The 18,707-nt window shown below is 36.1% G+C and overlaps 1 protein-coding gene across 3 annotated transcripts in view; it reads left to right on the top strand.

The window, feature by feature from the left end:
- The window catches only part of AKT3 (AKT serine/threonine kinase 3), a 339,823-nt gene that overhangs the window by 160,806 nt on the left and 160,310 nt on the right, over nt 1-18,707 (top strand). For all 3 annotated transcript variants that reach the window (XM_036887665.2, XM_036887664.2, XM_036887663.2), the window contains one exon: nt 17,077-17,188. In XM_036887665.2, coding sequence (XP_036743560.1) covers nt 17,088-17,188 — 101 coding nt within the window. In that variant the 5' untranslated portion in view covers nt 17,077-17,087. The remainder of the gene's footprint in view (nt 1-17,076; nt 17,189-18,707) is intronic.

Here is an 18,707-nt window from a genome sequence, read left to right as displayed (position 1 = left end):
TGAATATGAAATTCTCAGATATGAATGAAAGCTCCAGATGGTATGTTACTTTCTTTATCCCTGAACAAAAGTAAAAATATAAAAGGAAAAATGATAAATGCTAAGATTAAATGTGGCACTGGAATTTCTTAGTGGATTGCCACAATCATGTCCAACACTCTGTTTCTCAGGGTCAGATTCAGGCACCTGGTCCCCTGTTAACTTACCTAGTGTTATATGTGCAGTTCCTGTATATTACTGTTCACCTTCTTGCCTAGTAGAATACAAAACAGTTGTACTGATTTTAGCTTGGAAAAGGGTATGTTATCTGTTTATTAGAAAACAAACATAACTTGTTAACGTGTAGGAGAGGTGGGGAGTGGACAGTGGGCATGGGAGGGTCACCCCTACAGCCTGTTTGTGATAAGAATCTATGGTGGATTTATTGTATAGTTTTTTTATATTAAGTTAATCAACAGGTAACTTATTTCAGTTTTTCCATAAAAATTTGCTGAGTGTATAACATCACCCAACACCAGCAAGCCTTTGGTGCCAAGGATCCTTGTTTGTCTTTATTACTGATTCCCACATTTTCCTCCATGATACCCTTCCATATCCGAAGGGTAAAAATAATTCTGTTTGCACACCTTTCTGACTATACTCATTTATAAACTGATTACATTTATAGATCATTTTTGATTAAGTTAAATGTAGATCCTACCTGATTTGTTTAATGTTTACTTTTTAACTTAAATTTTTATTTTCTAGAAAGTAGAGGTTTATGTGCAATTAGTTTTTGAAATTAAATTAAAAATGATTTATGCTCATCATATTTGGTGCTTTAATGACATCTGACCTGTAATTAACACACAGGATATTGAGGGACTTGGTGGGGGGAAGAGAATTGACATTTTATAAGAGCCTACTATGTACAAGGTGCTTTATTTATATGACCACATTTTGTCATGACAAGAACAACATGAAATAAATAACACCTTAAAAAAAACCTAGATAGTTAAACTAAGACCTCGAGAGATTAAGATACTCTCCCAGAGCTTCAAAGGCAAGTACATGGCAGAATTGTGATTTAGACTCTGGTCCATCTAACACCTGACTTGAATGCATTTAGTCATGTATGGAACTGAGAGATGACAGCTGTCTTAAAGTAATGTTTATCAGCATCGACAGAAAGTTTGTGGTATGCAAGTATTGTACACCATAGGTTAATAGACTGTCATTGTTTTGAGAGATGTATTTTATGTTAACAGTGATGAGAATTTATGGTATAGTAGAGGGATAAGCATGGAGGTGGTAGCTAGGTGGCTGATTATTGTATAGAAACTTATTATGCAGTAATTGGACTGGTCACTTAATCATGCTGGACTCAAGAGTTTCATCATCTTTGGTGTGAAGGAGGTAGAATGAAGGATCTCTAAAGTATTTTATTCTAAAAATTAAATGATTTGCCTATCAGCAATATATAGTTTCTTGAAACATTCAGTCTATGGAGAAGAAATAATAATTACCACTTGTTAAGCACCTGTGTGTGCTATGTAATATACAGAGAGATGTTGATCCTGCTAACATTTTTGCAGGATCCAAAATAATCTCTTCTTTATAGCTGGGAAAACTAGGCTCCTTGAGTTTCCAGTGGTCTTTTAGGTGATGGAGCTGGAAACCAGACCAGAGCTTTAAGGTTTCCAGGTCAGTGTTTTTTCTACCCCACTGCTTACCTAAAACATCTCTGGCTGCCTTAGAGTCTTGAGATCAGAGGTCTTCTAACATGGGCAGTTCAGAAGGTGTGGGTTTTCCATGCCCATGCCTGTAGACCAGTTTTTGTGCCATTACCACAGATCAGTTCTTGTCTTTCTTCAGTAGTATGTGAAGATACATTTCAGAGCGTTTGGGTTCTTCTGTGTAAGGAGAATAAACCTTAATACATAGGATTCACTAGTATGTGAAGATTTCAGCCTTGTTCTTCTAATTATGTCAAAGAAGTCACGGGAGAAACACTAATTTTTAGAGGTGGAATCATCTGGGTATTTAGTATGAATATTGCATTTTTAACAAATCAGAATTGAGAGACACATGTTTTGTTGATCTGTCTGCAGATACATGCTAAATCACTGCTTTTCTGATTCTCCCTCTATATCTTTCTGTTAATTTAGAAGCATTTATTAATTATGCTTGAATAAAGCTAAATGAGGCCCAAGGCCTTAGTGGGTAGAAGGGCCTATAAGCTTTAGAATTTAGGAAAGATACAGAAGCATTCTTTTGGGTTGGAAATAATACACAATCAAGCAGATGCTAATGAAAAAATGAAATGCAGGGAAAGAGAAAAGAGATTAGGGTGCCTGTTTGAAAGTTTTATGGAGGAGAGTACATTGCCCCTTTATTACAATGATGTTTCTGCACTATAATAAGGCCTTTCATTGCAAGTTCAGCTTTTTTCATTCATTTGTTTTGTGCTCTGCTTCCTGTTACTAATTGTCAGCACAATGGTTCTTCCAACTATGAAGTCTCAGTGTCCTTTTGGACCAATTTGTCATTGTCTTTGTCCCTCAACCCCAACCCATGCACTCAGAATCTATTACTATGGCTCTGCATTTTTAGACATTTTTTATGTTTTAAAATGGCAATGCTTTTCAAACATGCCAGATAGTTTGTGATAATTGAATCATCTGACCAGCAACAGTTATGGCTTCCAAAGCACACTGATAAAGTTTGTTTCTATAGGATATTCTTGTAATTAAAAATAAACAGAATACTCTTTTTACATAAGATTACTTAATATGCATTGTTTCCTTTGAGCTTCACAATTGTCCTATCGAAATAGGACATTTTGTTACACTGTATTATTTACAGATTGACTGTTTACCTTTTGCATTCTTTGAAATTTCTGTGACTTTAAGTTGCATTTGATTGTTTTCCTATTAGTGACTCTTTATTCTTATAGGTAAACTTTTTTATTATAACTAAGGAATCACCAGCGTTGGCTTAGATTTGACAAACCTGAATTCCAGCATCACACTTAAGGCAACTCTGGTTACAGGTTAATTCATGTTAGATTTTTTTATATTTTGGCCAATAAGTCTTTCAAATGTGCCCTCAGCCTTGTACCAATAATCTAATATTGGCAGAAAGACATTTCTCAAATGTGATTTCTATAAAGAAACCCTGAAATACTGTTATTCCCTGACAGCTTTTCTGTCACCTAGAACTTTCCCATCTTATCCTCATATGCTCAGAATTCACTGGTTCTTTTAATTGTAATACCCTCACAATACATGGCAATTATTTTTAGTGCATGAATTCTCAACAGCAAGTTTGATCAAATTTCTTCTAGGGAAAATGATTTCAGTACTCTACATGTCACCTCTTTCTATCAGTGTAATTGCAGAAACTAGAAAGAGTATATAAGGCTTGTTTTCCCTCTCTTGTAAGCAGCTAACACTCCTAAAACAATATATGATATACTAAGAATTTAGACCTAGAAAACCTGCATTAGATATACAGTTTTACAACCTTAATGACTTGATGATTTTGAACAAATGACTTAAAAATTAGACAGCTTCCATTTTCTTATTTATGAAATGGAAATGATGAAAATACTTTGGAACTTTATTGGAAGGATTAAGTGAGAAATAATGCATATAAAAATCTTAATGTTGTGGTGAAGCAACTGATATTAGGCTAAAATAATGATTTAGCAGTTAATTGTTTTAAAAGAATAAATTTTGGAGAAAGATACAATGGAAATCAAAGTTTCCCTGCTGACCTAAATTGGCAGAAGATTTAAGATGATATTTTATTTTTTCTATTCTGCTAGAGATGAGTGAGCTGATTATTCCAAAGTATGCTCTTCATTTAGCTTGCAATGCATCAGTTAAACTAGATTTTTAAATGAACTGTTCTTCTGCTATAGTAGAGACCCAGAGATCTCTTTATGGCTATGATTGAAACCTTTTAAAGTTGCTTATTTGGAGTGAGAATTCCTGAATAGAAAGAGAGACATCTGTATCTTCTTAATGTTTCAAGAAGTTAGAGTGTTTTCCAGAGAGGTCAAATTCTAATAATGATTCTGGTTATCTTTATAATGAACTTATTAGGACTCTTTGTTTACAGTCAAAAATCCATTACTTTTTTGGATAATTCTGTGCTTTACTTTGGATAGGCCTACTTTTTTTTAATCCAAGGAAAAAGTCCTTTATATAAATTGAATCCTTCTATCACATTCCTAGGGAAAGAAAGAAAGATATCTCTTAAGTCTTAGAGCTGTAGCTGTGCAATCAAGAGTTTGATTAGGCTTTAAATATTTTTTTAATGTTAATTGGATTTCTTTATACATACATAAATAAATAAATACGTATATGCTTAAAGTATATCTCCTAGTATACTTATTACTAATGTTCTCAGAGGTGGTCTAAACTGGACAATTTAGACTTTGAAGAAATAAGCAACTTAGGTCTTGGGGGGAAGGAGATCATGAAGGAAATTTTGTTGCTAAAGGAGTGTGAACTTTAAAATATTGAGATTATTTTACAAGAAAAGGAGAGAATTGTAATAAACTCTGTGGAGTTGGGAATGTTCCTGAAGCATTTTTGTTTGGATTCAGTCTGTGTACATAGACTGTCATGAATAAAAAAGAACTGTAAGAAGTATTATAAATTCCCTGAAGCTTATAATATAGTTAAGGAGATACACTGGAAACAGTTAAATAGCACTTTATAATCAAGTATACTAGCATATGGGTTATAAAAATTAAGTACAATAGACCTTGAGAAGTAGAGAGGAAGGATTAGAGCCATTCAAGATAATTTTGAGTGACTAGAATCCGGTAGACAGTAAGGACTCTGTTTTAGGTGAGGGTGCTGTGTGAGTTAGATCCTGAAGTTAAGGATAATCAGGAATATTTAGGGGACAGTGGAGAGATATACACATCAGCAGAAACTACTCACTGTTTTTATGGTAAGAAATAAAGTTTGAAAAAGATTTGGCCTTGCTTATTAATAGCTTTGAAAGTAGACCAAGGAATTCGAACTTTATTCTGCACAGAAGAGTATATTTTTGAGGAGAAGAAAGACGTATGGGGTGAGAATTTGAGTGAGACTATCAGCTGTGGTCTGGAGGATGGGCTTGGATAAGGAGAAGCCTGGAGAAGGGGAGATCCTCTGGGGCCTAATGGGGATCCAGATTTGGGTAATGAGTTCTCTGGTTGGTGTCAGCAGTGATAAGAAGGGGTGGTTCAAGAGACGTTATGAAAGGACTGTTAGATGGAGGAGACTCAGGTGACTGAGGATCCATTTCTTTGGTGTCAGGACAATGGTACAGAAATAAACAGAAACACTGCTGATGTGGTGATTTTCAGTTTGGAAGACAAAACAAAAACCAAAAAAAAAAAAAAGCCCTTTTTAGACAGGTAGAGAATGAGGTAATAATAGGGCCTTAAAAGAGAGATGCCTGTTGTGCCATGTGGAAAGTGTGCTCAATGGAAGGGCTGGTCTTGGAGGTGCGGGTCTAAGAGTCATCAGACATCAAGTGATAATTGAGGCAAAGCCATGATGGAGCCTCTCCAGAATTATATCCAAGTCCTTACCAGGCCACTGAAGATCTCTGACCTCATCTCCTACCATTTCCCTAATGCTATTTGCTCCAGGCTCACTGGACTCCTTTCTGTTTCTCACCACCTGTGTGCACTCCTGTCAGCCAGAGGCTTTGCAACTGTATGCCTTCCATCATGTCACTCTTCCCGGCGAGCCGCACTGGGCCCTCATTTCATCAAAAGACACCGTTCAAACTACTCTTTCTAAAGTAGTACCACCTCCCTGTCATTTTAAGCTTTCTTCATAGTTACTAATAAGCACCTACTTTGTCACAAATCAGTAGTTTCACTTGTTTATTGCATGACCACTCATCCCCTTAGTAAGATACGAGCTTCATGAAAAAGGGGACTTAGTTTTGCTCACTACTGTAGTTCATCGCCTAGGCTCTTGCCTGGCATATGGTGGACACACAATAAATTTTTGTTCAATGAATGTCTAAATTTATTAAAGATGAAATTAGCATAAAAGAGACATATAACACAAGGGCTAAGCCTAAGGGAGTAGTTCAGTTTGGAGGAAAGAAGACTAATGAGTGGTCAGAGAGGTGGAAGTAAACCCAGGCAAGTTAATGTCAGGGAAGCCAAGGGGGGGTGACTCAAAGGTTGGGAGCCAGGAATATCACATGCAGCATAGCAATGAAAATGAGAATAAGGGGAAGACATCTGATGAGGAGATTTCAGGAGAGTGATTGAGAAACCGTATCTTAACTAATTGGCTCAGAAATAGGTAACGAACAAAGGCCACTCTTTAGATAATGTGTTTGAGTAGCAGTCCATTGGGGATGGAAGGTAGCATTCAGTGCACATCTATCTTGTCTGTCTATATATTTATTGTTTATTCACCTGCTGTGCATTGATAATCGACTATGAAGATCTATGAGTGGGAAGTGTCCCACTGAAACAAATAGAAGCATTTGAATTGTACATTAGAGTTGATACGAAATAACCTGATTATTCCTACAGTGATACCTTAAACTTCGATGCCCAATGACACATCCTGAAATTTAAATGAATTTAATTAACTAGAAGGTATTTATTTTAGATATTCTTCTTTTTATATATATATTTTAATGATTTCCTTTTCAACATTCAACTGGTTAAACTTTCCCTAGTTATTTCAGTGATACTTTGGGGAAAGGATCTAATACTATTTTGGAGGGGTTTTCTATTTTTGACTTTTTATCATGGAAATTTTCAAACATACAGATAGGTAGAGAAAATAGCCCATTGAACTTGCATATATCCATTACCTAACTTAACAATTAAAATTTTACCATATTTACATCATTTAAAAAAATACTTGAAGTAAATTGTTATCATGACATATTATCCCTTAATTCTTGATCATGAATCTCTATAAACAATGACATTTTCCTACATTGTTATAGTACCACTATCACACCTAATAAAATTTAGAAATTTTTAGTATCATCTAATACAGTTCATACTCGTGTTTCCCCAGTTCTTGCCTAAAATATCTTTTACAACTGGCTTGTTTAAACCAGAATACATGAAGGAGCACGCATTGCATTTGATGGGTCCATCTCTGAAACCTCTGTGAGTCTGGAAGGTTCCTCTGTCCTGTATCACCAACCCATTTCAGTTCCATTTGATAAGGAGACTAGGGTATTTGCCCTATAGCCCCTCTTCCTGAATTCTCTGATGATTGTTTCTATGAAGTGTCATTTAACTGTTTTCTTTATCTCTCTGTTTCCTGCAAAATGGAAGGTAGATCTAAAGATTCCATTATATTCACATTCAGCATTTCTGTGAAAACAAGTTCCTTGGTGATTCTGGGCAGCTCTTATTAAGTCATGTCAGACGGTATGCAATACTTGGTTAGCCAGTGTTAGCAGTGCTGTCATTGTTCACCAGTTTAAGGTGGTGACACCTTGATTTCTTCATTATAAAGTTGTTTCTCCCTTTGTGGCTGGCATATAATCTGTAGGTTGACACCTTAGCACCATGCAATATTCACCTAATGACTTTGGCCTCTTCTGTTGATCCTCGCCTGAGTCTTATTATTTTATTGCCTGTAAATTATTATTATTATTATTTTTTAAATTTTTTCTTTGCTTTATTTTTTAAATTGAAATATTATTCCTATGATAAAATTCCGCATAAAACTCACCATTTAAAGTGTACAGCTCCGTTGTTTTTAGTATATTCACAAGATATATGCCACCATTACAATTTTTCAATTCCCGGACATTTCCATCACCCCAACAAGAAACACCACCCATTCTCAGCAGTCCAATTTCCTTCTTCCTCCAAACTCCAGGCAACTACTAATCTACTTTCTGTATTTATGGATTTGCCTATTCTGGACATTTCATATGAATGCAATCATATGTGGCCTTGTGCACCTGGCTTCTTCATTTGGCATAGTGGTTTTTCAATTTCCCTCTATTATGTAGCATATATCAGTACTTAAGTCCTTTTCATGGCTGAATAATATTCAATTATATACAGGCATACCTCATTTTATTGCACTTTTCAGATATTGCATTTTTCACACATTGAAGGTTTTGTTGGCAGCCCTGCATCAAGCAGGCCTATCAGTGCCATTTTTCCAACAGTACCTGCTCACTTGGTGTCTCTGTGTCATATTTTCATAATTCTTAACAGTATTTCAAACTTTCTCATTATTATTATATTTGTTATGGTGATCTATGATCAGTGATTATGACTTGGTGAAAGCTCAGATGGCTAGTATTTTTTAGGATGTGCTATTTTCTAATTAAGGTACATACATGTTTTTTTAGACATAGTCCTAATGCACAGCAGACTGCAGTATAGTGTAAACAACTGTTATTTGAACTAGGAAACCAAAAAGTTCCTTTGACTCACTTTATTTTATTTTATTTTTTATTTTTATTTTTTCTTTAAGAGCAGGAACTATGTTTTATTCATATTTCTATTTTTTTTGAGCAGCAACATAATCTGACTTTAATTTTAAAAAAATTTTTTAATAAGGTCTGATTGATATACACTCTTATGAAGGTTTCACATGAAAAAACAATGTAGTTACTACATTTACCATATTATCAAGTCCCCACCCACACCCCAATGCAGTCACTGTCCATCAGTGCAGCAAGTTGCCAGAGATCCATTATGTGCCTTCTCTGTGCTACACTGTTCTCCCCATGATCCCCCACACCATGTGTACTAAACATAATATCCCTCAGTCCCCTTCTCCCTCCCTCCCCTCCCACCCTCTCACACCCCTCCCCTTTGGTAACCACTAGTTCATTCTTGGAGTCTCTGAGTCTGCTGCCATTTTGTTCCTTCAGTTTTGCTTCATTGTTACACCCCACAAATGAGGGAAATCATTTGGCATTTGTCTTTCTCCGCCTGGCTTATTTCACTGAACATAATGTCCCTCCAGCTCCATCCATGTTGTTGCAAATGGTAGGATTTGTTTCTTTCTTATGGCTGAATAGTATTCCATTGTATATATGTACCACCTCTTCTTTATCCATTCATCTACAGATGGACACTTAGGTTGCTTCCATATCTTGGCTATTGTAAAAAGTGCCACAATGAACATATGGGTGCATATGTCTTTTTGAATCTGAGAAGTTGTATTCTTTGGGTAAATTCCAAGGAGTGGGATTCCCGGGTCAAATGGTATTTCTATTTTGAGCTTTTTGAGGAACCTCCATATTGCTTTCCATAATGGTTGAACTAGCTTACATTCCCCACCAGCAGTGTAGGAGGGTTCCCCTTTCTCTGCATCCTCACCAGCATTTGTTGTTCTTGACTTTTTCGATGCTGGCCATCCTTACTGATGTGAGGTGATATCTCATTGTGGTTTTAATTTGCATTTCCCTGATGGTTAGTGATGTGGAGCATCTTTTCATGTGTCTGTTGGCCATCTGAATTTCTTCTTTGGAGAACCATCTCTCTATATCCTCTGCCCATTTTTTAATTGGGTTGTTTGCTCTTTGGGTGTTGAGGTGTGTAAGTTCATTTTATATTTTGGATGTTAACCCCTTGTCAGATATGTCATTTACAAATATATTCCCCCATTTTGTAGGATGCCTTTTTGTTTTGTTGATGTTGTCCTTTGCCATACAAAAACTTTTTAGCTTGATGTAGTCCCATGAGTTCATTTTTGCTTTTGTTTCCCTTTCTCGAGGAGATGGGTTCAGGAAGAAGATGCTCATGCTTATATTCAGGAGATGTTTGCCTATGTTGTCTTCTAAGAGTTTTATGGTTTCATGCCTTACATTCAAGTCTTTAATCCATTTCGAGTTTACTTTTGTGTATGGGGTTAAACAATAATCCAGTTTCATTCTCTTGCATGTAGCTGTCCAGTTTTGTCAACACCAGCTGTTGAAGAGGCTGTCATTTCCACATTGTATGTCCATGGCTCCTTTATCCTATATTAATTGACTATATATGGTTGAGTTTATATCAGGGCTCTCTAGTCTATTCCATTGGTCTATGGGTCTTTTCTTATGCCAGTACCAAATAGTCTTGATTAGTGTGACTTTGTAGTAGAGCTTGAAGTTGGGGAGCATAATTCCCCCTGCTTTATTCTTCCTTCTCAGGATTGCTTTGGCTGTTCGGGGTCTTTTGTGGTTCCATATGAATTTTAGGACGATTTTCTCTAGTTCATTGAAGAATGCTGTTGGTATTTTGATAGGAGTTTCATTGAATCTGTAGATTGCTTTAGGCAGGATGGCAATTTTGACAATATTAATCCTTCCTATCTGTGAGCATGGGATGTGTTTCCATTTATTGGTATCTTCTTAATTTCTCTCTTGAGTATCTTGTAGTTTTCAGAGTATAGGTCTTTCACTTCCTTGGTTAGGTTTATTCCTAGGTATTTTATTCTTTTTGATGCAATTGTGAATGAAATTGTTTTCCTGATTTCTCTTTCTGCTAGTTCATCATTAGTGTATAGGAATGCCACAGATTTCTGTGTATTAATTTTGTATCCTGCAACTTTGCTGAATTCACATATTAGATCTAGTAGTTTTGGAGTGGATTTTTTAGGGTTTTGTATGTGCAATATCATGTCATCTGCAGATAGGCACAGTTGAACTTCTTCCTTGCCAATCTGGATGCCTTTTATTTCTTTGTGTTGTCTGATTGCTGTGCCTTGGACCTCCAGTACTATGTTGAATAGAAGTGGGGAGAGTGGGCATCCTTGTCTTGTTTCTGATCTTAAAGGAAAAGCTTTCACCTTCTCGCTGTTAAGTATAATGTTGGCTGTGGGTTTGTCATGTGTGGCCTTTATTATGTTGAGGTACTTGCCTTCTATACTATTTTGTTGAGAGTTTTTATCATGAATAGATGTTGAATTTTGTCGAATGCTTTTTCAGCATCTATGGAGATGATTATGTGGTTTTTGTCCTTTTTGTTGATGTGGTGGATGATGATGGATTTTCGAATGTTGTACCATCCTTGCATCCCTGGCATAAATCCAACTTGATCATGATGGATGATCTTTTTGATGTATTTTTGAATTCATTCTGCTAATATTTTGTTGAGTATTTTTGCGTCTATGTTCATGAAGGATATTGGTCTGTAATTTTCTTTTTTGGTGGTGTCTTTGCCTGGTTTTGGTATTAGAGTAATGCTGGCCTCATAGAATGAGTTTGGAAGTATTCCCTCCTCTTCTATTTTTGAACTTTAAGAAGGATGGGTATTAGGTCTTCACTAAATGTTTGATAAAATTCAGTGGTGAAGCCATCTGGTTCATGAGTTTTGTTCTTAGGTAGGTTTTTGATTACCAGTTCAATTTTGTTGCTGGTAATTGGTCTGTTCAGATTTTCTGTTTCTTCCTTGGTTTCATCATCCTTGGAAGGTTGTATTTTTCTAGAAAGTTGTCCATTTCTTCTAGGTTATCCAGTTTGTTACCATGTAAGTTTTCATAGTATTCTCTAATAATTCTTTGTATTTCTGTAGTGTGCATAGTGATTTTTCCTTTCTCATTTCTGATTCTGTTTATGTGTGTAGACTCTCTTTTTTTCTTGATAAGTCTGGCTAGGGGTTTATCTATTTTGTTCATTTTCTTGAAGAACCAGCTCCTGCTTTCATTGATTCTCTCTATTGTTTTATTCTTCTCAATTTTATTTATTTCTGCTCTAATCTTTTTATGTCCCTCCTTCTGCTGACTTTGGGCTTCATTTGTTGTTCTTTTTCTAGTTTCATTAATTGTGAGTTTAGACTGCTTATATGGGATTGTTCTTCTTTCTTGAGGTAGGTGTGTATTGCAATATACTTTCCTCTTAGCACAGCCTTGGCTGTGTCCCACAGATTTTGCGGTGTTGAATTATTGTTGTCATTTGTCTCCATATATTGCTTGATCTCTGTTTTTATTTGGTCATTGAGCCATTGGTTATTTAGGAGCATGTTGTAAAGTCTCCATGTGTTTGTGGAATTTTTCATTTTCTTTGCGTAATTTATATCTAGTTTCATAGCTTTGTGATCTGAGAAACTGGTTGGTACAATTTCAATATTTTTGAATTTACTGAGGCTCTTTTTGTGGACTTGTATATGATCTATTCTTGAAAATGTTCCATGTGCACTTGAGAAGAATGTGTGTTCTGTTGCTTTTGGGTGTAGAGTTCTGTAGATGTCTGTTTTATTTTGTTGTTCATCTGTTTTATTTTGTTGTTCAGTGCCTCTGTGTCCTTACTTATCTTCTGTCTGGTTGATCTGTCTTTCAGAGTGAGTGGAGTGTTGAAGTCTCCTAGAATGAATGCATTACATTCTATTTCCCCTTTTAATTCTGTTAGTATTTGTTTCACATATGTGGGTGCTCCTGTGTTGAGAGCATAGATATTTATAATACTAATATCTTCTTGTTGGATTGACTCCTTTATCATTATATAATGTCCTTCTTTGTCTCTTGTTACTTTCTGTGTTTTGAAGTCTATTTTGTCTGATACAAGTACTGCAGCTCCTGCTTTTTTCTCTGTTAGTTGCATGAAATATCTTTTTCCATCCCTTCACGTTTAGTCTGTGTATGTCTTTGGGTCTAAAGTGAGTCTCTTGCAGGCAGCATATAGATGGGTCCTGTTTTTTTATCCATTCAGTGACTCTATGTCTTTTGATTGGTGCATTCAGTCCATTTACATGTATATTATCTTTTAACTTTTAAAAAATGTAGTTAGCCAAGGCACAAATACATTACTGAATTTGACTAGTGTTAGTCACATATTCTTCTATTATTATTCTTTTATTGAGGTACATACAATAAACCGCACAAATTGAAATCTATAGCTTAGTGAATTTTGATACATGTATACACTCATGTAGCCATTGCCCAGATCAAGATCTCAAATATTCTCATGTTCTCTATGTTTAGTCACAGTTACATAATCAAATTGTGTGGATCTTGCCCTCAGGGAATTTGCAATCTAACATACATTCTTGTTGGTTTTCTTTAAAATTTTGTTATTAAATCCTACTTTCATCATACTTCAAATATAAATTAGTTTTTCTTACTGAGTTAAAACAAAAACAGTACTTATGATTATTTTTTAGATTTTAGCACAATGCCCAAAGCAAGCTATGTTAAAATGGTTAGATACCATCCTGTTTACATCCAGATAACTCTTTTCTATTTGTTCCATGGATTATGTTCATACATAAACTGCTTACTCTGGTATATGTGTATAGTAAAGTTCTATGCCACTATTAAATAAGATTATATAGATCTTTATTGAAATGAAAGAGTCACAACATGTTAGATAAACAAAGCACTTATGTAATATATTTCATGTGTTATGGTCTCATTTTTTATTTTTAAAGTTTTTATATTGAAGTACATAAAATGCACAAACCTTAGTGTAGAACTTGATGGATTTTTGATATGTGTATACACTCATGTAGTCGTCACCCATTACTCTCCCTTTCTGTTCACTCTAGTCCATCATTTTTGAGTATTTGTCAGACCTGCCTAATTTTTAGTGTCTGTCCTCCATTCCTTACCTTAAAAGCCAGGTAGTCAGTTGCTCAGTCGTCCAGTATTTACTATGTGTCATATGCGCCGTCACTGTTGTAGGTGGTGTGAGGAAGTCATACACGTAATTTATATAGCTAGGGCATCAAACTAACATACATTACATACCTGTGGGACAATGTAGTGAACTACTGGCTAGAAACCTAACAGGAGTTTTGTGAAAAAGGAAATGGTGGAACAGTGGGCTTCAAAGAGAATCAAATTCATCTTCTCTCTTATAGGTGGAGTAAGTCAGGAAATTATGTGGTTCTTTATTGGTATAAGTTGGTATAATATCTTTGATATGTAAAAATTTTAATATTTTGAACAAGAATATAAATTGGCATACCGTATGTGGTATTTTTAACATTCATATTTCAAAAAGTATGCAACACTGCTATAAAACACTTAACTGTGAAACAGTAGATTTTAATGGTCTCTCCATTCTACCAACTTTTCATGATCTTACACACCACCAGGTTCTCACTTCCCCCCTTACCCATCTTAAATTCCTTTGTTGATTATCTAAACCAGTCCCTTGTCTTGCATCCTCACTTGTGTTTCATTTCCTTGCTTTGTCAAACTTGCTTGGTTAAATTACAGCTTTGCTTAAATCCAGTCCTCTGTGCTCCCTACCTGCACCCATTCAGCTGAATCTATCTGGGGGAAAATACACAAGCATAATCCCTGGTATTACTTTGAATTCTTGGGCACTAAATTAATGCTTCTCAGCTGTCATGTTATAGTCTCTGAGTCTTACATTCTCCAGGCAGGCTGTCTGTTCTCTTCTGTAAGTTGTAAGCCCTAATGCATCCTCTTCCAACCTTATTCTTCAGGATGGTTTTACATCCTAATTCATTGGAAAAAATGGAAGCATTGAGAAAATTATTTCTACCAGCTCCTACTTGTATCTATACACCTAACTGCATTTGGGCCTTTTTATGTTCACTACAACCATCACTAAATTGCCTGTCCTAAGTAGAACCAGCTCTTTACTTGTCCAGTAAATCCCAACCTTTCCTGACCATGTAAGGAAGTTGTTCGAGAAATTTTCTCCTTCCTGTATCACCAGAATTACCTTCTTATTGTATTATTACTCTCAGAAGTCATTCACTTGGAAATACTATTGTCTGCTATGTTTTAGGCACAAGTTTAGGTGCTAACAATATATAAGTGAAGCTTGCATTCTTGTTGAGAAGACAGACAATAAACAAGAAAGATACTAAGTTAATCATCTCATGTGTTCTAAGATAATAACATGCTGTGGGAAATAAAAAGTAGAGCTGCCAATTGGTGTTGGGGAGTCCTGAGTAAGGGGTACAGATTTCAGTAAGTAGCATGGTCAAGGTAGGCTTCAGTGTGAAGGTTAGATGTGATCTAAGACTTGAAGGAGGTGAGGGGATTAGCTATGGCGATGTGTAATGGGAAAGAATGCCAGGCAGAGAGCACAGCTAGACCAAAGGCCTGAAGGAGAGAGAGTGCGGTGCCATGCTGACAAAATGCAGGGAAGCCATGGTGGCTGGCAGAGTGACCTGAAGGAGACCCTTAGGGAAGGAGAGGGAGGTCAGAAACTTAGTGGGGTTGGTGGGAAGCCCAGATTATGCAGGACCTTTGTTGATCACTTAAAGACCTTTGTCTTCTAAGTGAATCAGAAATTACAGAATTTCTTTGCAGTCATTCATTGTAAGATTTTTGGCTGCATGTGTTGAGAACAGACTACAGTGAGGGGCGGGGGAGAGCTGTTCTAAGGTTGTTGGAGTGTTCATATGAGTGGTAATGGTGGCTTGTTCCAAGGTAGTGGAAAAGGTGAGAAGTGATCCTGGATGTATTTTGAAAGCAGAGCCAATAGGATTTCCAAGATGAGATGTGAAAAAAGAGAGGACTTAGGATGATTGCAAGGTTTTTGACTTGGCAGGGCAGTGGGAGTGAGAGAAATCAGGAGTTCAGTTTTGGACAAGTTGTGATGTTTTTTAGAATTCTCTATCTTTGAGTAACTTGTCTAGCCTTTACACATCTCTGAGTAGGAAAAGGTCTGGTTTTACATACATGGGGAGTTTTAGGCATTGGATGGCGAGAGTAAGAAGTAGGATTGTGTTAGTGGAATAGCCAGGTGATGTCAAATACTACTGATATCACAAAGAAGGTCACCCCATGTTTTTAGTCTAGATGACAGAAAAAAGAAGAAAATCCAGGAGGAACCAATTTGGGGGGAGAGCTAGTGGGTTTGGATTTAGGCGTGGTAGCAGTGATTCAACCAGGTAAAAATATATCCACTGTATAGTTAGACATCTGTATCATAAATTAGAGGTCCAAGATAGAAAGAAGTTTGGATTTTGATGTTGTTAAGCTGAGAGATGATGGCTGTAACCATGAAAGCTCTTTAAAAAGATAAAAAAGTAAGTGGAGACCATTGGGTGAATAATCTTTTAGTGTAAAGAGTCAATGAAGAATTAGGCCAGGTGACTAATGACTTGGTCCTATAAAGACACAGAGATGGTAGTTGATAGTCGCTACTGATGGAGATAGGACAAAATAGATAAGCACTGAGAAAACCCTGTTGAATTAGTTAAGTAGGGGTAAATTAGTTTCTTTGAAAAGAGCAGTGTCTATAGACAACCCTTACCCTCTTGTTGTCCAACACCACGTATCCTTTAAAGTCCAGCTCAGGTGTACACTTAATGATAATAGCCAACAGGTATTTTAAACTTAACTTTGTATCATGCTGAGTATTACACTGATTTATCATTGATTGCTTAATGATAATAGGTACTCTTTTTATGGTTTTAAGATGTAGGTACTCTGTTGTTTCCCATTTAATGCATGAAGACCAGAGAGATGAACTAACATGAAGTTAATGGTAGGAAAAAAACTGAATCCAGGCACACTGGTGTTAGAATGCATACTTGTAGCCATTACACTGTGCTCATTTTCTTTGAAGTCTTCCTGGATATTTCCTGACAGAATTTATCTTTTTGCGGACTGGCTGTAGAGGCTGTGATTACCAAGAATTTCAGGCAGTATATACTAAAAATATCTAAGGGATAAATATACCTTCTTAAAGTGATTAATAATAATGTTAAGTGAAATGAAGGATACAATAATAGAATATAGAAGGGGGATGATCAGGAGAGGACCAGGTTGTTACAAAAATGCTTTGTGGAAGGAGTAGGATTTGAGCTGGACCTTAAAGGACAGGTATTCTTTTGCCTGTTGGTGATTGCATTATGGGTGAGGGTAAGATAAATGGAAAGCTTTCCAGATAGTAAGAACAACTGGAATAAAGGTATAGATACAGGAAAGAACTAGATACATTTGGGGAAAGGTAAGTAGTCCAGTGTGGCTAGTTAGTAGAGCATGTGGCCAGAATGGGCAACGGGTCAGAAGGCACTCTGAGGTCAGGCCGTGACCAGCTTGAGTGCAGACCCACAGAAAGTTGGGAGATTGCAGGGGCTTTGAATACAGCTGTGCTATTCTCAACTACTTACTTCTTGGTTTAAATATATACTCAAAGAGACATATTTTATTTTATTTCTAGAATGCCAGTTAATGAAAACAGAACGACCAAAGCCAAACACATTTATTATCAGATGTCTCCAGTGGACCACTGTTATAGAAAGAACATTTCATGTAGACACTCCAGAGGAAAGGTAAGAACCTCATTTTTTCTATTTTGTGAAAAAGCAACAATCAACCTAAAGATATGGGTGTATCTGACTTCACCATTTGTAAGTATATGTAAGTATATTTGTAAAATGCTCTACAAATAGCCCCTAAATTATTCTGTTTCTGGTATAACAGATGAATAACAGAAGCTTTAGAATATTAAATCAAAACCTCTAGAAGTGCTAAAAGGTAAACTTCTTAAAAGAAAACAGAACATTTAAAAGTTAAAATATGAAGAAAACATTTTTGTAACTTTTTTTAAAAAACAGTAGAATTAATTGTGTGTATATTTCAAATTCTGAGGCTAGAGATAAAAGAAAGATTACAAGTAGCAGGCCATGATGTAAGTGCTTCCAGGAGTTTTATGTTGAGAAGGATTCTGTGACTGGGTCTATGCTCAGTGAGATAAACTATATCAGGGTTGATTGGCATTGACTGTCATCATTACTAAAGGGGCGGGCAGTGGCACCACATTGGTAATAAGCTCACCAACTTCATCAAGGCCACATTTTCATCCTCTTGGTCAACTATCAATTTGTGCTACCGCCCTCCCACCTCTCAAATCTGTCTTTTTTTTTTTTTTTTTTGTAGATAATTATTTTTTATTGAAGGGTAGTTGACACACAGTATTACATTACATTAGTTTCAGGTGTACAACATAGTGATTCAACATTTATATACATGACAATTCTAGGTACCAGCTATCACCATACCAAGCTGTTACAATATCTTAACTATATTCATTACATCCCGGTTACTTATTATTTTACCATTGGAAGTGTATACTTTTTTTTTTTTTTGTGAGGGCACCTCTCATATTTATTGATCAAATGGTTGTTAACAACAATAAAATTCTGTATAGGGGAGTCAATGCTCAATGCACAATCATTAATCCACCCCAAGCCTAATTTTTGTCAGTCTCCAATCTTCTGAGGCATAACAAACAAGTTCTTACATGGAGAACAAATTCTTACATAGTGAATAAGTTCTTACATGGTGAAGAGTACAAGGGCAGCCATCACAGAAACCTTCAGTTTTGCTCATGCATTATGAACTATAAACAGTTCAAATATGAATACTCATTTGATTTTTATACTTGATTTATATGTGGATACCACATTTCTCTCTTTATTATTATTATTTTTAATAAAATGCTGAAGTGGTAGGTAGATACAAGATAAAGGTAGAAAACATAGTTTAGTGTTGTAAGAGAGCAAATGTAGATGATCAGGTTTGTGCCTGTAGACTATGTGTTAATCCAAGCTAGACCAGGGCAATAAAACATCCACGTATGCAGAAGATTTCTCTCAGAACAGGGGGGGTGAGGTTCTAAGCCTCACCTCTGTTGATCCCCAATTTCTCACCTGATGACCTCCCTGCGACTGTGCCTGTCTTAGGTTGTTCCTCCCTTGAGGAATCTTACCCGTCTCTGGCTAACCAGTCATCTTCCGGGGCCATACAGGGAAATGTAAAGTTGGTAAGTGAGAGAGAAGCCTTATTGTT

Source organism: Manis pentadactyla, chromosome 9 (genome assembly GCF_030020395.1).
Source record: "Manis pentadactyla isolate mManPen7 chromosome 9, mManPen7.hap1, whole genome shotgun sequence".
Lineage (NCBI taxonomy): Eukaryota > Metazoa > Chordata > Mammalia > Pholidota > Manidae > Manis > Manis pentadactyla.
Note: the sequence above shows the minus strand (reverse complement) of the source record. Positions and strands in the feature narration are given on the sequence as shown.